Source organism: Bactrocera oleae, chromosome 2 (genome assembly GCF_042242935.1).
Source record: "Bactrocera oleae isolate idBacOlea1 chromosome 2, idBacOlea1, whole genome shotgun sequence".
NCBI lineage: Eukaryota > Metazoa > Arthropoda > Insecta > Diptera > Tephritidae > Bactrocera > Bactrocera oleae.
The window spans coordinates 16,058,762-16,076,542 of NC_091536.1; the positions used below are offsets into that span (position 1 = coordinate 16,058,762).

The 17,781-nt window shown below is 34.2% G+C and overlaps 1 protein-coding gene across 2 annotated transcripts in view; it reads left to right on the forward strand.

Annotated features, from left to right (window-relative positions):
- LOC106616789 (serine-rich adhesin for platelets) overlaps positions 1-17,781 on the forward strand; it is a 47,689-nt gene that overhangs the window by 5,316 nt on the left and 24,592 nt on the right. The window contains exon 2 of one of the 2 annotated variants that reach the window (XM_014233670.3): positions 12,272-12,308. In XM_014233670.3, the coding sequence (XP_014089145.3) occupies positions 12,272-12,308 (37 nt within the window). Of the gene's footprint in view, positions 1-6,440; positions 6,612-12,271; positions 12,309-17,781 lie in introns of those variants that run through there. The other variant, XM_070109912.1, reaches the window with a different exon arrangement.

A 17,781-nucleotide genomic window follows, 5' to 3' on the forward strand; every position in this document is an offset into this window, starting at 1 on the left:
GCTTTTTTTGGTAGGAGAAAATTTTTTCCTTAAGCACACATATCATGTTTCCCAAAAGAAAACAAATTGAAATAGTTTAGCATTTCCACAATATTTTCGCTCCAGCAATGCCTGGAGTCAATTATTTAGCAATTATATGCGAACGTGCATTTTTTACACCGCCGCTGTGGTGCTCTTGACTATTCAATCATTTATTGTATTTATTATTGTTTATTCAAATAATTACATTTGTTTTAGTGTACATATGTGTGTGCGTCTATATGTAATGAATGGGGTCCGTCATTCCTAAAATAATTTGTTTTCAATTTTTTTTGGCAACTTTGTGTTTATTTATTAGATTTTCGGCGCGTCACCGCTTGGCGGTGTGGTCGCGTTGCAAGCGTTTAGTCGCTCTATCTGAATTCGTATGCATTTTGTTCTAGGTGCAGGCGAAAATCGATTTTGATTTTTGACACATTAAAAAATGCATTTAAATATAAGCATGGCATACAAAAACACCCAGCTTATTGAGTAGCGGAGAAAAGAGATACATAAGAATGCGACCAAACAATTACTTTGTAGTCAGTGGTACACTGAAAGAAATACAACGGTGAATACGGACAACTTTAAAACCAAGAGTGAACTATGAGTAGGTAAGGTTAGGTTAAGTTAGATGCCTGATTCCTCCATATGGCAGGGGCATCACACTTAGACTGTTAAATACAGTCCTTTGTGAAGCCAGATGAAAAACTTCTTTTTTAGGATATCAGCTATAGACAAAGCGCCCTGAACCTATCACAAATCTGCTTAGGTGCTTTAATTCTATTTCCGCTTTACACCACATCTCTAAAAATATGAAATTTTTGGTGTGTTTGCCTTAAACTGGCAAAGACAAAAAATGGGTTGAAACGGATCAATAATTCCCTTAGCTCCCATATACCTAATATGGTAGAAAGGTTTTTGAACTTCCGGCTGACTTTAAACCGCATATACCGGTCAATATGTGAGTTATCTTATACAATTAAGTGAGCGCGTTTCCCTTATAACGATGCATTTTTATGCATAAAATAGATAAAATCGAGTGAAAACTTGCCTAGACCCCCATTCACCTAATATAAGGTTTTCAAACATCCGGTTGACTTTACTCATTATATTATATTGGTGACGGTATGTGAGGTACTTTAGTGGAACACAGAATGCATTCTTTTCTGGTTATAATTTTTGGTAATGCCAAAAATAGATGAAATCGGGTACCCTTATATCCCACATGTCTAATACTTCAAACTTTCGGTTAGATTTATACCATATATGGTATACTGGTCAATATGTAAGATACTCCCATATATTACATATAATGATTATAGTTATTCTACCAAACCTAATGCCGAATTTGTCTGTCAGTGTATGAATTATTTATTTATAAAATTGCTCGAAATACATATATATTCTGGAGTATACCTGAGCAATGTCATAGGTTAATACAACCAGCTCAGACCGTTTCTGCTCCCAATATACCCTGTATATTTTCGACTTTCCAGCTGACTTTACACAGTTTAGCTTGGTCAAACTTTTTAAAATTTATATAATTATATTAATTCATTATATCAATGAAGTTTGTATAGACCTTGATATAAACCTCAATATATTAGGTTGGCCGTTATTTCCCTTCCGCTTTTTTGTCTTTTGAATTTCGCGGCTAAGCGCTACATAGCTCGTATCTGGCAACACTATACATAATTTGAAAGGTCTTGACATAACCTATAAAACAACGCTATGCATGATTAGTTTGGATATTGCGTTCAACAGTTATAGACGTGTAAGCATGGAGTTCACTAACGCCGAAATTCGCGCTATTTTAAAGTTTTCCTTCGTTAAAGGCAAATCCGCTAGAGAAACGTTCCGTGAGATTAATGGTGTTTTGGGGGATGGTACTCTATCACTTCGAACCGCGGAGGAATGGTTTCGACGATTCAGAGCCGGTGAAAACGACACCATGGATAAGCCAGCCGGCGGAAGACCTGTGACGACAAATACCGATCAAATCATGGAATACATCGAGTTAGACCGGCATATGGCATCTCGTGACATCGCCCAGGAGATGGGAGTTAGTCACCAAACCATTTTGAACCATCTGCAGAAGGCTGGATACAAAAAAAAGTTTGATGTTTGGGTGACGCATATTTTGACGCAAAAAAACCTTCTGGACCGAATCAACGCCTGCGATATGCTGCTGAAACGGAACAAACTCGTCCCATTCTTGAAGCGGATGGTGACTAGCGACGAAAAATGGATCACATACGACAATATCAAGCGAAAACGGTCGTGGTCGAAGGCCGGTGAATCGTCCCAAACAGTGGCCAAGCCGGGATTGACGACCAGGAAGGTTTTGCTGTGTGTTTGGTGGGATTGGAAGGGAATCATCCACTATGAGCTGCTCCCATATGGCCAGACGCTTAATTCTACCATCTACTGCGAACAACTGGACCGCTTGAAGCAGGCGATCGACCAGAAGCGTCCAGAATTGGCCAACAGGAAGGGTGTAGTGTTCCACCAGGACAACGCCAGACCACACACTTCGTTGATGACTCGTCAGAAGCTACGGGAGCTCGGATGGGAGGCTTTATCGCATCCACCATATAGCCCGGACGTAGCGCCAAGTGATTACCACCTGTTCCTGTCCATGGCGAATGCCCTTGGTGGTGTGAAGTTGAACTCAAAAGAGGCTTGTGAAAAGTGGCTGTCCGAATTCTTCGCAAATAAGGAGGGGGGCTTCTACGAGGAAGGTATTATGAAGTTGCCGTCTAGATGGAAACAGATCATCGAAAAAAACGGCGCATATTTTAACTAAATCCGATCACTGTAACACTTTTTATAAAGCATTGAATGAAGAGCAAAAAAGCGGAAGGGAAATAACGGCCAACCTTATATTAAATTTAGGCTCTGCTGTTGCGTTAGCAGATAAGATAATTATATTAAAATAATTTTCTGATGAGATATAACATATATAAGTGACATAATATTAGCTGACGCGAAGTAAAATGTAGCAATAAAACAAAGCAAGGCTACGACTTATAATATAACTTAATAAAATATCAAATAAGTTTTTTCGAAAAATTAATGTTGAATTTTTTTGATACACTTTTTAATATCATGTTTTGTTAAAACCTGAAGATATCTCACTATCTCTCTAATATACTCCGGTTTTGATCTTTACAAGTTGCAAGAGCATGAAATGTTCGGTTACACCCGAACTTAGCTTCCTTATTAGTTTATATGTGGCTTTATAAAATTGCTTTGATATTTCAGTTTTTTTTCAGTGTACACAGAGTAAAAAATTTAGCTAGTGAATTTTATTTTGATATTACCAATGATACAATTTCTCTGAACGACTAAAGATGTCTATAAAATGTCCAATAAATTATCCTAAAACGCATAAATGTGCATGAATACTCATACAAACATCGCTAGGTGCACATAAAATCAGTTTACAAGAAGAACAGATTAAGTGTAGTTCGTGAGAAATATATTCCAAATTTTTTATACAAAACATTTCAAAAATGTATACAAGATGTAGGTATGGGGATTTCGATTTGAGATAAGTTTCTGTTTTTTAATTTTAAATGCGACATAAAATCTTTGAACACTCTCGTGTTCGTTTTCGGACATAACCATTTATTAATAAAAATAAATTATTTATCCAAATGTTCTATCAGCATTTCCGTTTTGAAGAACTTTAATCATATCTCATATTTTTATAATTCAAAAGTTTTTTAAGTCCAATATCTTGAACAATTACAAAGTGCACTTAATTTGTTTTTCGTGTCAGCGAATGACGAGCATATAAGCAAACAGCAAGAAAGCGAGTCAAGGAGTTATAACTCGCCATGTATGTCTATAGATAAATACATACATATATATATACACTTGTAAATACGTACATATGTATATAATATTAAAAGCGGAAAATAAAAGAATGAAATGTGTATGTATGTATGTGTGTGTGTCTGCTGTCGTGAGTGTCCCACAATTGCTCACAAAGCAGATGCTAGTGATGTGCAAGCAACACCTAACAGCAAATATTTACGAGTGCGCAAAGCAAAAACAATAAGAACAACATTGTGTTGAAACCGCAACAACAATGCCAATAGGAGGAATTGCAACTGTAGCAGTGAGGTGAATTGCACCGCCTGCTGATTCATTAAATAGTATATACGTATGTATGTATATATACGACGCAACATTAAACAATAGCAAATGATTTAATTACACACACATTTACGCATATAAACATACACACATATGTATGTGCTGATTTGATATATATATAAACGATTTATATTCTGCTGGCGTTGTCGCTCTCCGCAGCCGCGGCCGTTAATATGCTGCGGTCGACGTCACTGCTGTCGTTGGCGTAGCTGATTTTTGCGTTGGTATATATATATATATGTGGTATATTTTAGTCGCATTTCTGTTTAGAGTTTTTCAGTTTTAGCCTCTATTATGCTTTCTTTATATCTTAATGACTCTCTCGTTTTGTTTAGTAAATGTGTTGGATAACCTTATGAAAAACCTAAGCTTGAATAGTTTTCATTAATAGCTATAATACGCTTCACAAATACAGAACTTGATTTTGATCGGTCTGTTTTTATGGTAGCTATAGGCTTTAGTGATCCGATCTGAACAATTTCTTTGAAGATTGCACCATTGCCTTAGACAAGAATCAATGCCACATTTGGTGAAGATACCTCGTCAATTGAAAAAGCTTTCCCTACAAGCTCTTTATTCCGATCGTCAGTTTGTAGGGCAACTATATGCTATAATGGTTAGATATTAGCGGTTCTGACAAATGAGCAGCTTTTGGAGAGAAAGGGACTTCTGCAAAATTTCCAAACGATATCTCAAACACTGAGGGACAGGGCTAAATCGTCTCAGATCGTAATGCTGATCATTTATCTATATATATATTTTATAGGGTTTCCGACGTTTTCTTCTATGTGTTAAAAACCTCGTGTCAAACTTAATATATCCTGTACAGGGTATAACAAACATACGTTTTACTTCGAATTGTTTGCGCTGGTCATTGGCTCACATTAATAGCGTTTTTGGCGTGTTAATGTAATCAAATTGAAATACTTTACGCACTAATTTATCATAATTTTTCTAGGGCATGAAAATTTCTATTGAAAATTCCGTTATAAATTAAACAAATTTGTGAATAGGTGATGAAAGTAGGCTACAGCTGAGCGCAAATAAATTGTAGACAACAGCTAGGCGAATACTGAGTGCAACAATATAGAACAGCAAACTATTAAAAAAGAAATATTAAACAATAACATATTATTAGCTTGGGAGTCGCTGAGGAGAGCGAAATCTCTGCAGCGAGATCTCGGTGCACATGTTTTGTACAGTGGTTGCGACTCTTGAACGATTAAAGAATGCAATCTACGCACATGTAAGTTTTCACCAAACACCTTGGCAGAAAACACTAAGGTAGCGCAACAACAACAATAATCACAATCAAAATTAAGCAATCAACAGTTTTGGGAAGCTACAAATAACATGTAGAATTTATTACCGCTACACACAAAACTGCTGCTGTGTTGTTGTTTTATTGCATTTTTATTTAAATTGTTATTATTATAGTTGCTGTTGTTCCACAAACTGCTAACGTCTGCGGCTAGCGTCTGCGCCTTTAGCATTGCTCGTAGTTTTATTTAGTAATTTCGTTTAGACTGCGCGCGTATTTGAACAATGCTGGCGCTGTAACAATCGCTGGGGCGTATGCGTATTGCCAAGCGGCGGCCCGGCTACAGTTGAAAATGGTGCGCGTTGGTGCTTACAACGTGCACACGCGAACACATCCGTACATACAACGAAGGAAACGCGCGCGCTAGCACTTTTTCGCTAGTTTACACATGGACGCTCTTGCTCAGGGCGTACGCGCGTGTGAAGGTACGCCCATCTTTCTCAAGGTGTGACCGCGCGTTCAACTCTCGGTAGCTATTTGCGCGTAATTCTCGTAATTGTTAACAATTTTTCAATAATAAATAATATATTTGCTTTCATTATTATGTAGTAATGAAATTTTTTATTTATTTATCTGTGAGTATGCTTTTGTTGAGCTATTAAAAAAGTAATAGAAGTAAACAAGCGAAAAAATATTGAAAATAAATTTCGCTATTCACTCAATACAGCCATAGGTACATGTGTATCTAGCCACGCACCACTTGGCCGTACGGTGGTGAAACGCCTCGTGGTGCGCCAGCATCCCGCAGTCTGCGCGCGCTTACCGAACGACACGCTTACACGGCCGGCGTTTAGTTTACGTAGTTTTTTGTCTGTCAGCCGGCCAGTCGCGCTATAAATGTCGCGAAAAAGTGGCGCATTCTAGGCAAATTATCATTGCGTTGCGACACATGGTTACACACATACATGCGTAGCCAAAAATACGCTCTCACATAGTTAATAAAATCGTAAAGAAGTCTAAACGCGTAGTGAAAGTGACAGCTAAGTGAGTGTCCAAGTTGCGTGCGTCGTTGCGGGCGCTGCACGATGCGAACACAAATAGCATAAACGAACGAGGTGTGTTTCAGCAAAAAATATCTCCTTATGAGCTACTTTTACGACACGGAGTAAGTTGATGATAAATATAGATATTAACAAATAAAATAAATAATTTATAATTAACGAGCTAAGGCTAAAAGGTAGAGATTTACCGACTTAACAGCAATATTGGAGAGTTTCCCATATTCTCCCTATTTGTCGTCGAGGATTTTTCTTTAATGTCGCAAGAGATTGAGCGCGTATTATAAAGGTATTGAATGGATTTTATGATTTACAAACAAGACTAAGTTTGTCACGAAGTTTGTAACACCCAGAAGGAAACGTCAGAGACCTTATAAAATATATATATAAATGATCAGCATGATGCGCTGAGTTGATTCAGCCATGTCCGTTTGTCTATCCGTCTGTCCGTCCGTCCGTCTGTATATACGCGAACTAGTCTCTCAGTTTTTCAGCTATCGATCTGAAATTTCGCATCTGTGCTTTCCTCAGTAAAAAGCTGCTCATTTGTCGGAAGGGCCGATATAAACTGAAAAATCGGAATCAAGTACTTATATGTATGTATATAGATCGGATGACTATAGCATATAGCTGCCTTATTAACTGAATGATCGGAATAAAGTGTTTGCGTTTTTATTTGACGAGATATTTTTACCAAATTAGATCGGAATCAAGTTGTTGTAAGGAACCTTTGTATTTGTGCAGTGTATTATAGCTTCGGTGCAACCGAAGTTAACGTTTTTTCTTGTTCAGCTCTACTGTTATATCATTTCATTAGTGTCTTGAAAGGCCAATTTCTGTTTCAATAAAAGGCTTTTACCAACATCATTTAACGCCAGGAGTGAAATATATTGTGCATTATTATATATAAGTATTTTGTGTGACGTCATAATAGCGATGCTTTGAGAAGTGGCCATAGGCTCTTTCATAAGTCTTGTATAAATGAGAGCGAATTGAATGCTGAGCAATATTCACAATCTCAATTTTTCCGCCTTTATAAAAGTACATATTTATATAGTCTCTCTCTCTAAGCTCTTTCTACTTTTTTTTAAAACTATCGGAGAATAAAGAAGCAACAAAGTAGAAACGATGCATAACATCACATACTATTAAGTGTTATATAAAAAGTTTGAATATTTTATCGACGACCTTCCCCTGTTAGATTTATATTTTACGCCAAGATTCAATTTTTTCTCAAATGCTTTAATTTTATGACCTATATCTTCGTCTCTTTATTAGATATAAATAGCGTTTAGTTTACAGCAATGTCTCTAATATCTGCTCTGCACAAGATGTTGCTGGAGTAATTTACCTTCGAGCAGTCATCGATAGAATGTTGCAAAAATATAAGGGATGCGAAATCACTCGTAACTATATTTTTAATCGTAAATGTTGTCAAAAATGTTCAATCATATACTTTGTTTTAACGTTTTTATTTTGCTAGCAATTACTTGCAAACGGTTGTAAGAATATTACAAGTATAAGCATTTCTTCGCACCTAAGACAGATTTCCGGTTGTCATAAAGAGGAAAACACAAGAAATCTTCAATCAAAAGAAAAAACAAAAAAAAAAAAAAAACATTGAGAACTGTAAATGTTTAGATACGAAAAAACTAACATTTTCATACTTTGGCCTCCAGGAATGACCCTGATTTCTACGCATTTTATTATACAAAACAGTGAAATATACCAAAACGTTTCTCAATTTTGCTTTTATTGTTAAAGTGTAATTTTTTTCGTTCGAAAGTGTACTTAAATACATTTGCAATTGATTGTTGTAATAAACAGTATTGTCAATGGACATTAGATAATCACCTGCATAAGCTGGACCGTAAAGGAGAAAGTGCCTGGATATTTCCACCTCATTTCGTTCGAGAAGATTTTTAGCCTTACCTCATGAATGCTTATTGTACAATATGAACTTTGCTAAGAGTACGTAGTTTAGTAAATCTTTTGTGTTCTACTCTAGGCTAAAAGGATCGTGCAGTCGCACAGGAGCGCATCGTGGACCAGCGCCAGCTAGGTAGCTTTGTCCAGTGCTAGAACGCAAAACTCTAATGGAGTTGTAACTCGGTCCCATTCCGATGTAAGCGGGCCAGGGGTGTCTTTCTCCTCTGGCTAGCTCATCGGCTTTACAGTTGCCAGCGATTCTATGACCAGGCACCTAAACGATTCTGATGATGAAGCAGTTTGATGCTATTTCCAGTGAGGACAGACACTCTTTGACTAGCACGGTTAGCGAGCTCAGCGTTAATATTGCCGCTCTACTGTCGGAGTAAATGCTCACCTCTCTGAAAAACGCAGTGATCCAAGTTTTGAGGAATGCCGGAAATGTCCACGGCTGATGGATTAGCTAAACTCTTACTTGGTATTACCTCATTAGTTCTGGAATATTTAAAGTTATTCAAACAATAATTTGACACTATTTTATTTACTGGGGTGAATATTGCGCTTAAACTAGATATACAAAGTTTAAGACCAAGGAAAAACTCTCTGTCTCTTTCTCTCTCCGTTCTCTTCTAAGAAAGAACAGTAATACTAATTATGGTAATATTAGGTAAGGTTGAAGTGATCTAATGCGAGTAATATATTAAGAACTTAAAAGCCATTTGTCATACAACTAAAAAATAGTGTATATTTTAGAGAGAACAAGAGAAAAGTGCCATTACAAGAATAGTTGCCAGTGCTCAAGGTTTATAAAGAAATTTATGTGTTCAGATGCATCAATATTTTATCTATATTATCATAATACCTTGGTCCAGAACTATTCTGAAACTACTATCATGAAAAAGACCACTATGCTTCATAAAAGTTACTAACGAAAGATTGAACCTTTAAAGATCCTGTGGGGCAGAGCTTGATGAATGTTTAACAAAAATCAGAAATTTCTAAAACCTTTTCGGAACATTTAATCTTAGTAAGAATTAAGAAAATATTTACTCTCTAAGTATTATAAAAAGCCCTATACATGGCGCGTCTGGACGAATGGATGTACGGAACTTACAGGGATCTTGCTGTACTGGATTTGATGATAACCGAGAAGTGAGAGCTGGTAAGGTTAGCTTAAACAACAACCAACTATCTTCTGTATATGTATGTACATTAAACTTGGTGTGTGAGCGAAAGACCCGGGTCACATGAATTTATTATATGTTCCAAAGGTGTTGAGGGATCCTGCTTTTATTATTATAAAATGTCTTCTTCATATTTTACATTAACTAATATGCTTGTTACGTAAATATTCAGAAACTTATGAAACCATCTTCCTTTGCATCATTTCCATTTGAAAATAGGGAGAGATAGATGAGACCGAGCTGCTTACAAACAGCCAGATATGCAGTTCGGTACACAGGCTAGTTAATGCTTCTGTGTGAACGCCTGCGGCGGCCTCGTTCTGCTTGCACGTTGCCTTATGTAATCACGATACAATGCCTACATTGGCAACACCATTGACGTTCGTGTTGTCAACGGCAACAACGCAGACATTGTCATCGCCTGCCACACGTACATGTGTTGCACATGAAAGTGTGCTTTACTGAAGTAAATCTTGTTGACAATGCACACTCACTATATATGTATATATGGATACTGTGTGCAGAGGAAGGCGTTAGCTGATTATTTGGTAGATACTTGGTGATTTAATCGATAATCAATGAAACATGTGCAAGTGTGTGTGTGTGTTTGTTTCTTTGTGTGTGTGTTAGTGCTAGATATTGAATTCGTGCACGTTTTCAGTTATAATTAAATGAGTATGTTGCATGCGGCTGGGGCCGGGTTCAAGGAAGCACACGTATTTATGCGGATGTGGTAAAGGATGCACGGTGCTGTGTCTGATGCAGCTGCTGCTGTCAGAAATGTCATTGAACATCCGCAATGTAGCAAACAATGGGATTTAAATATGTACGTACTGCGTACTGGTGATATGCAATGATTACAGTTCAATATATGTATGTATGTTTGTGCTTCAACATTGGCTGGTATGTGTTCGTCGTATTTAGTTTATGTAAATATAAGTTATGTCATGTATGTGGAATTAGGCGGAAGGACACTTTTTGTCAGCAAAATGCTGTCCTCAAAATGATTTGCTCAAAACTTTGTAGATTTCAATACATTTTTTATGTGAAAATAATATTATAACTTTCGGGTTTACATTATTCAACTTGAAATATCATTGAAATCAGTTTATATTAATTCATCTGATTTTGTGCTCACTCTTCCTTCGATTTCTGTTTTCGGAGAGTGTTCACCATGTTCAAGCTCGAGTTGAAGCTAGGTCGTATTTAATTTGGTATTAACAGTGTAGAGACCGTATACATTTTTACGGCTAGTGACTACTGGTTTTGTCTACAGCAGTTTGATTTGGAAAAATTATGTCGTTAATAATTAGGAAACCCTATTTTTTTATTTTTTAAGTTTGTTTGTTACTAGTCACTTATCTCTGCAGCCTACATAGAGAAATGTGTGGTTTCCACTTGAGTCGCGTATACATAACCGTTGTGGACCCCAATCTACAACAACACAAGGAAATCAATTTGGCAGCATTACGCTAAAACTATTTAAGACAATTTTTAGAACACTGGTCAAGTCAAATACTTGAAAGTAAATCTTTGGACTTTTTGCATAAGAAAGCATTACATTTGGGGTTGGGAAAAAGAATATCTGAAATACTTTCGTGTATTTTTTATGAATATGCCAGACGTGAGAGCGTTGTGTCCTCCAATAAGATATACTAACCTGTGAGTAAGTTTACAGTTTTTTGATTATGCCTTCAACTCGCCTATAGTGAGATTATTCCTATTCTTCCCAACATATAAGGCTTGAGTAGAATATTCCAAAAGAAAAATCGCGGTACTTATAAAGTATTTTTCTGCGCCACTTTTTGGATAATTTGGGTCACGTGGGTTCGGTAAAAAATTTTTTTTTTCAATAAATTTAATTTAAAATAATAAATAAATATAATTTATGGCGTAGAATTTCGAATTATTTAAGAATTGATTTTTTTTGAACAAAAGTCGGACACTTTCAGGCGTAATAAAAAGGTGCAGTGTTCAAATCTTTTTGAACTCATATACCTAATCTTAAATAACCTTTCTAAATTGCATTCGGTTTATAAAAGAGCTGACGGTAAGCAACGCCAACTGGAAATGTGAAAATGCCACACAAATTTCGACAAACATTAACTATTCGAACCTCTATCATAGCATTGAATGTCGCCGAGAAAGAGCAATATACTGTAAAAACGATGCTAAAAATTTTCTTAGCAGAAAATAAACAAAAAGAAAAAACATACACAACTCTAAAAACAATAAACATTTTAAGCATTTGTAAACAATTTGCTATATCCAAAATAACAATGTAAAAAATCTTGTGCTCAAATTAAATTTTCTTATTTCTTTCTCTTCACCCATCGCTGCACTATGTACGGATTTGCCGCTGTGCGCACCCTAATATTTATTTGGATTTACTATTGTTATTTATTTCTGTCCCAATTTCTTTCCAACTACCAATTGTTCATGCTCTGTAAAAAAAAAAACAACAAAAAACGTTCGTTTGGCTATTTGATTTTTATTTTGTTGTTTTGTTGTTGTGTGTACTCTTTACGTTTTTATTTTGTTTTCCCCATTTCTTTTCAATATTCTTTTCTTCTTTTGGTTGCTATTGGTTTCTGACCATTTTGTTTTTATTCGCACATTTTGTGGGGGAATCTAACGCAACAATATGCTCCGAGAACGAAGACGCCTCGCTCATTACAAGCTCAGCAGCAGGTAACTTATAAATATATACTTACTTACATATCTATATATCTATATAACTTTATCCTCTAGATTTACAACTATAAATATATTTATATTTCTATTTGTATACATTTTTGCAATATAAATATTTATTTAAGATTTACACAAATGCCGTTGCCGTTTGATAAAAGCTAAGCAAAATTTTAGGCACGCAAAAACACACAACCGACCACGCTTACAAAACATAGTGCAAACACCTGCCCACATCGTCGATTTATTAGCCTTTCAATTTTCAGCCTTATTTAGTGCAGAGAATATTGGTACCGTAAAATTCCAATATTTTATATTTTTTTATTTCTACCAATATCGACTAGAAACAGAAATTATTTAGACATTAAAACTTACGTACTTACGATTCCCTCATCACATATATTTTAAAATGTGTGTAGAAAATGTTTGATTTCCTTAAATTATATTTATGGCATATAAAGTCTCCAATAAGATATATACGACTACTCTACAAAGGCCACTCAGCGGTATTATCTTAACAGGAAATACGGAGCTAACAAAGTATGGTTCCCACTCGTTAATTCCTTTTTATTAGTCGAAGATCCTAAACAATTTATATGTAAATGATCAGCAGGATGAGCTGAGTCGATTTTGCCATGTCTGTCTGTCTGTACGCAAACTTTTCGCTTATTTTTCAAGATATCGATCTTAAACTTTGCACACGTCCTTTTCTCCTCAAAAAGCTGCTCATTTGTCAGAATCGCCGATATAGCTGCCCTACAAACTAACCGATAGAAATCAAGTACCTGTAAGGAATATTTTGTATTTGTGAAGGGTATTATAGTTAACGTTTTTTCTTGTCACAATCTAATTTTCGTACACTTCTACAACCAAAATATTTTAATTTCTGATCGGTGTTAATTCATTTCATAAAAAAATGCTGGAATGAAGCTAAAACATGAATTGTTGCATTAAATTATTTATCATTAGTTTCTAGAAAATGGTTAGTTTCAAGAAAAGCACCTCTAAAACCTTTAAGTTTATGAGAAATTTATAAGCCAAAATCAAATATTAAAATACTGTTAAATAATTGTGTTGCTAAACGTATTTGAGATTGTTTTGATTACCCTTGGCAATTATAGCAAAAAGCTTTCTTTCGAAAGCTCAGAAAATTTATTTTTGAAAATATTAAAAGGTTAGTTCACAAAATTGTGCTTATAAAGCTTGCAAATAAGATCGCAGCGCATGTATACATTTCGATATTTTGAGAAAGCATGCAAATTAAGCTCGTAAAGCTCTCCAGCAAGTTCATAACGTAGCGCCTAAAAGCGAGCATTGGTTATTGAACGTTAACATAATTTATTAATGATTTAAAGACTTAATGTGGTATGCTTGCGTGAAATCAGTGTAATATGGCAATACTTGCTGCTTAGTACATACATATAAAATAAATAGTCACAGATTTACAGACAAAAAAAAAAAAATTAAACAAACACAATAGATTTCCATTAAGAAATGACAGACATCTTGTAGCAAATTTATATTCATTTTGACGAGCGTGCCGAGTATTAATGCCATAATTCAAACGCAAATAGCATATAATCTCATATATGACATTTTTACAAGTTCTCATTAATGTTTTAAATCCAATAGAAAGTGGCCAAAATAAATAAAAGAGGGACATAAAGAATTCCCAAAGAATATTGCAAATAAACACGTGTTTAAAATCAAATAAATAAATGTGTCTGACGGTTTTAACCGTAATTTTGTGTGAGTATGTTTTCATATATACTGTATTACGAGTATATTGTATATATATTATTCTTCTATGTATGTAATTAATTTTTAGCTAACGTTAAATTTGCTGTATCTTGATGGTATTTACAGCAATCAACTATCATTACTGTCAAATTTGCATCAAATAAGTGATAATTGTTGAAGAAAAAAGGGATGAACTACATTTTGAGCATTCAAGTGATGTAGGTAAATATGTAAAATGCATTTGACATGATTTTTGGCATCTACTGCATATGAAAGCTGTGACAATTGTCAAAATTGTGTCACAACAAGTACAACGTAAACATGGCAGTTGTGGCTTGGTATACAAGTGCCGTTACAATTTTTGAATTAAGGCCATGAACGCCAAGTGACGCAGAGCTTTGATTACAAAATATATATAAGCATATGTATATATATGTGTATATGTCACTTTAATTATGATGGAGTGCTGTTATATGGCAAAAGTACATTGAGTACTGGTTACTATTTTAATTAGAAATAATTTCGAAACCAAAATGTGTATTTTATTATCATATTATATAAAAAAAATTAGTTAGGGTCTACATTTATTGTTATTATAATTTTGTTGGCGATGAAATTGAAAATTAATTATAACGGTTCAATTATAATATTGCAAACAACTCATTGAGGTGCATGACTAGTGTTAATTTGACGGGTTACATGGATTTCACGGCTACAAAAAAGCGATTTTTTACTGTCTTATTAATTAACGGTAAATTTGTGAGTTCTATTATTGAAATTCAAAGGGAGTCTCTTTCTGATAATAATATGGCTGTCTGTCTAAAATGGATTGAATCGGGTCAATACTACTCTTACTTACCTTAGCAATGTCAAAGTTAACTCAATCAGACTTTCTCTTGTCCCAATATAACCTGTATAATAATTTCCGACTTTCCATCTGACAAAATGTGTGATACTTTAATAAAATTTAACAAATTTTCTTAAAAATTGTGTGGGAGTATGAATGAAGTTTGTATATACCTAGATATAAGCCTTATATCTTTAAAATAATGAATTGCGATTTTCTGATTGACGTTTTCACATCAACTCATGATATTAAATTTAGCTTCTTCAGTTGAGTTGATATCCCAAATATTTCATTTGAATATGATTTTAATATAATTTTAGCTGACGATATTCAGCAACATAAATAAACATTTTCTTAAGAAATACAAAATGCATGGCACACTGGGATGACAGGTGCAGGATCTACGTAGGAAAACTCGCATGCTTTGTACTCACACGGTCTCGAAAGGACTGCCGGACAGTTGTTGTCCTCTTGACAGATTACAATCTACTGGCATCACATGCGAGCCGGTTGGGCATAAGTAACGACGATACATGCAACAAGTGCAGAGAAGTAGACATGAGAGAGACGCTGGAAAATCTCCTATGCGTCTGTTCAGCATTATCTAGAACTCGTCTTAAATATCTAAGAGTTTCGCAGTTCAAGGGACTAGACAAAATATCAAACATAGATATTATAAGCAATAAATAAATATATATATTAGAGAGCGAAATTTTTTGTTCTTGTTTTTTTTTTGCTTAGCGTGAGGGTCAAATTTGTAGATTATAAAGAAAGAAAATTTTTGGAAAACAAATAATTTTTTTTTAACTAACTTAACTAGACATCTACTCACTTTTAAAGTAAATTTCGAGTTAAAATTTTTGTTTCAAAAACAATTTTTGATAAGTGTTCTAGAAGCTGTGGAGAGTCCACTTTTTGGCCAATTAAAAGTTATCAACTTAAAAAAATTCTTTGTGGTCATTATTGGAGTTTTAAAAAAAAGTCTTAAACAACAACATGTTTTTTGAGTCAAAAACCGTCAAAATTTGGTAATTTTTATAAAAATAAGAAGATTTTAAACTAAATAAAAAAACCTTTTTTTCGAAATTTACTTTAAGAGTGAGTGGGATGTTAATTTTTTTCTAAAAATTTTCTTTTTTTATAATCTACAAATTTTACCCTTACGCTAAGCAAAAAAAAAAAAAATTCGCTCCACCCTAATGTATATATATATATATTATATATATGCTTCAATATTAAAATAATAATGCTGATTTCAACTAAAATGATTCGAATAGATGCATATATGTTTTAATTAGGTAGCCTTTATTCTTATTTTATAATTGCGGTGTTGCGCAGTGTTATATAATAAAATTTAATGAAAAACATCACTTTTATCTACATAAATTTATTAATACAGACATTTTATTTAATAAACATAATCTCATAGCACTTAACAACAAGTATTTCAGTGAAAATATTGCTTTCATGTATAATTGAATTTTAATGCGATTACGAAAATTTTATAAATTGCTGCTGTAAAAATAGCAATAAAAAAAGGAAGCTGTATTGTTAAGCACAGTTATCTAGTGTGTAAGTTTTTATATTTCAAATGGGGTCAAGCCATGGCGTAGTGCGTTTTTCACTTTAACGGCCAACATATTTAAATATATAGGTATATATTCATATATATGTACATATACGACGTTAAAATGTAAATATAGGACGTTAATGCTGAAGCCAAAGTGAATTTTTTTTGATTATTGATTTAAGTTGACTCCCTGTGCTATTTTTTTTTATAAATTTAATACTGTTATATTGTCATTTTATTGAAATACAATTTTCAATGTACCAGTTTTCTTAATTCTTTCGTACATATATTATACCATATATTATACCAAAAACTGTATCGGTCTACATTTTTAGAAGTTATTACAAATTTATACCCTGACCAAGGTATATTAAGTTTGCCATGAAGTTTGTAACACGAAGAAGGAAACGTCGGAGATCCTATAATATATATATATATTAACTCTGTCTTCCCCTAAGGGTAGGCGTGTCCCAATCGTGATCCCTACAATACTTCACATCTCAACTCTTTGAGGTATATGTATGTATAAAGCCTGACAACAAGAAGTTGTGCTCGGGTATAAAAATTGTAAGAATTTAAGCGCAAAAACACAAATTTATATACAACAATAATAACTATATAGCAATGTTAAATTGATACAGTATATATCATAGCGCCACTTTCATTCAGACGAATCCTTTGATAAGCCGGTGACTTTTTATATTAAACTCCTTTTTTTAGTTCGCTGTATTGTATTTATTGTTCATGTTATTGGATTTTTTCTATAGTTTTTTTTAAAGTGTAGTACTGTTAGTAAGTTAGTAAGTACATTTGAAGGATTTTGCCGTCATATTAAGCTTCCCGCTTTAAAAAAAATAAAATAATACAATTTTTTTTCGACTAACAAATAACAGTGAATAAAGTCTGAAAATTCCTTCATGCTAAAAAACTTGTAATTTATGAAGGGTTCCATGCAGCAATATTATTTATTGAGGGGTTTAAGATTTTCTAGCTAAAAGTAAAGCAAAAATAAGAAAAAAACGTTAACTTTGGCTGCACCAAAGCTATAATACCCTTCACAAATACAAAGGTTCCTAATAAGAATTCGATTCCGATCGTTCGATGTATATAGCAGCTATATGATATAGTGATCTGTTCTGAATGGTTTATTCGGAGATTACATTGCTGCCTTAGCTCATGCCAAATTTCGTGAAGATATTACATCAAATAAAAAATATCACATACAAAAATTTCGGATCGATTAGTTCGCGTATATCAGACGGACAGACAACTTTCGTTGTAATTTACGTGAGTACCTGCTGCGACGGCCTAACCTC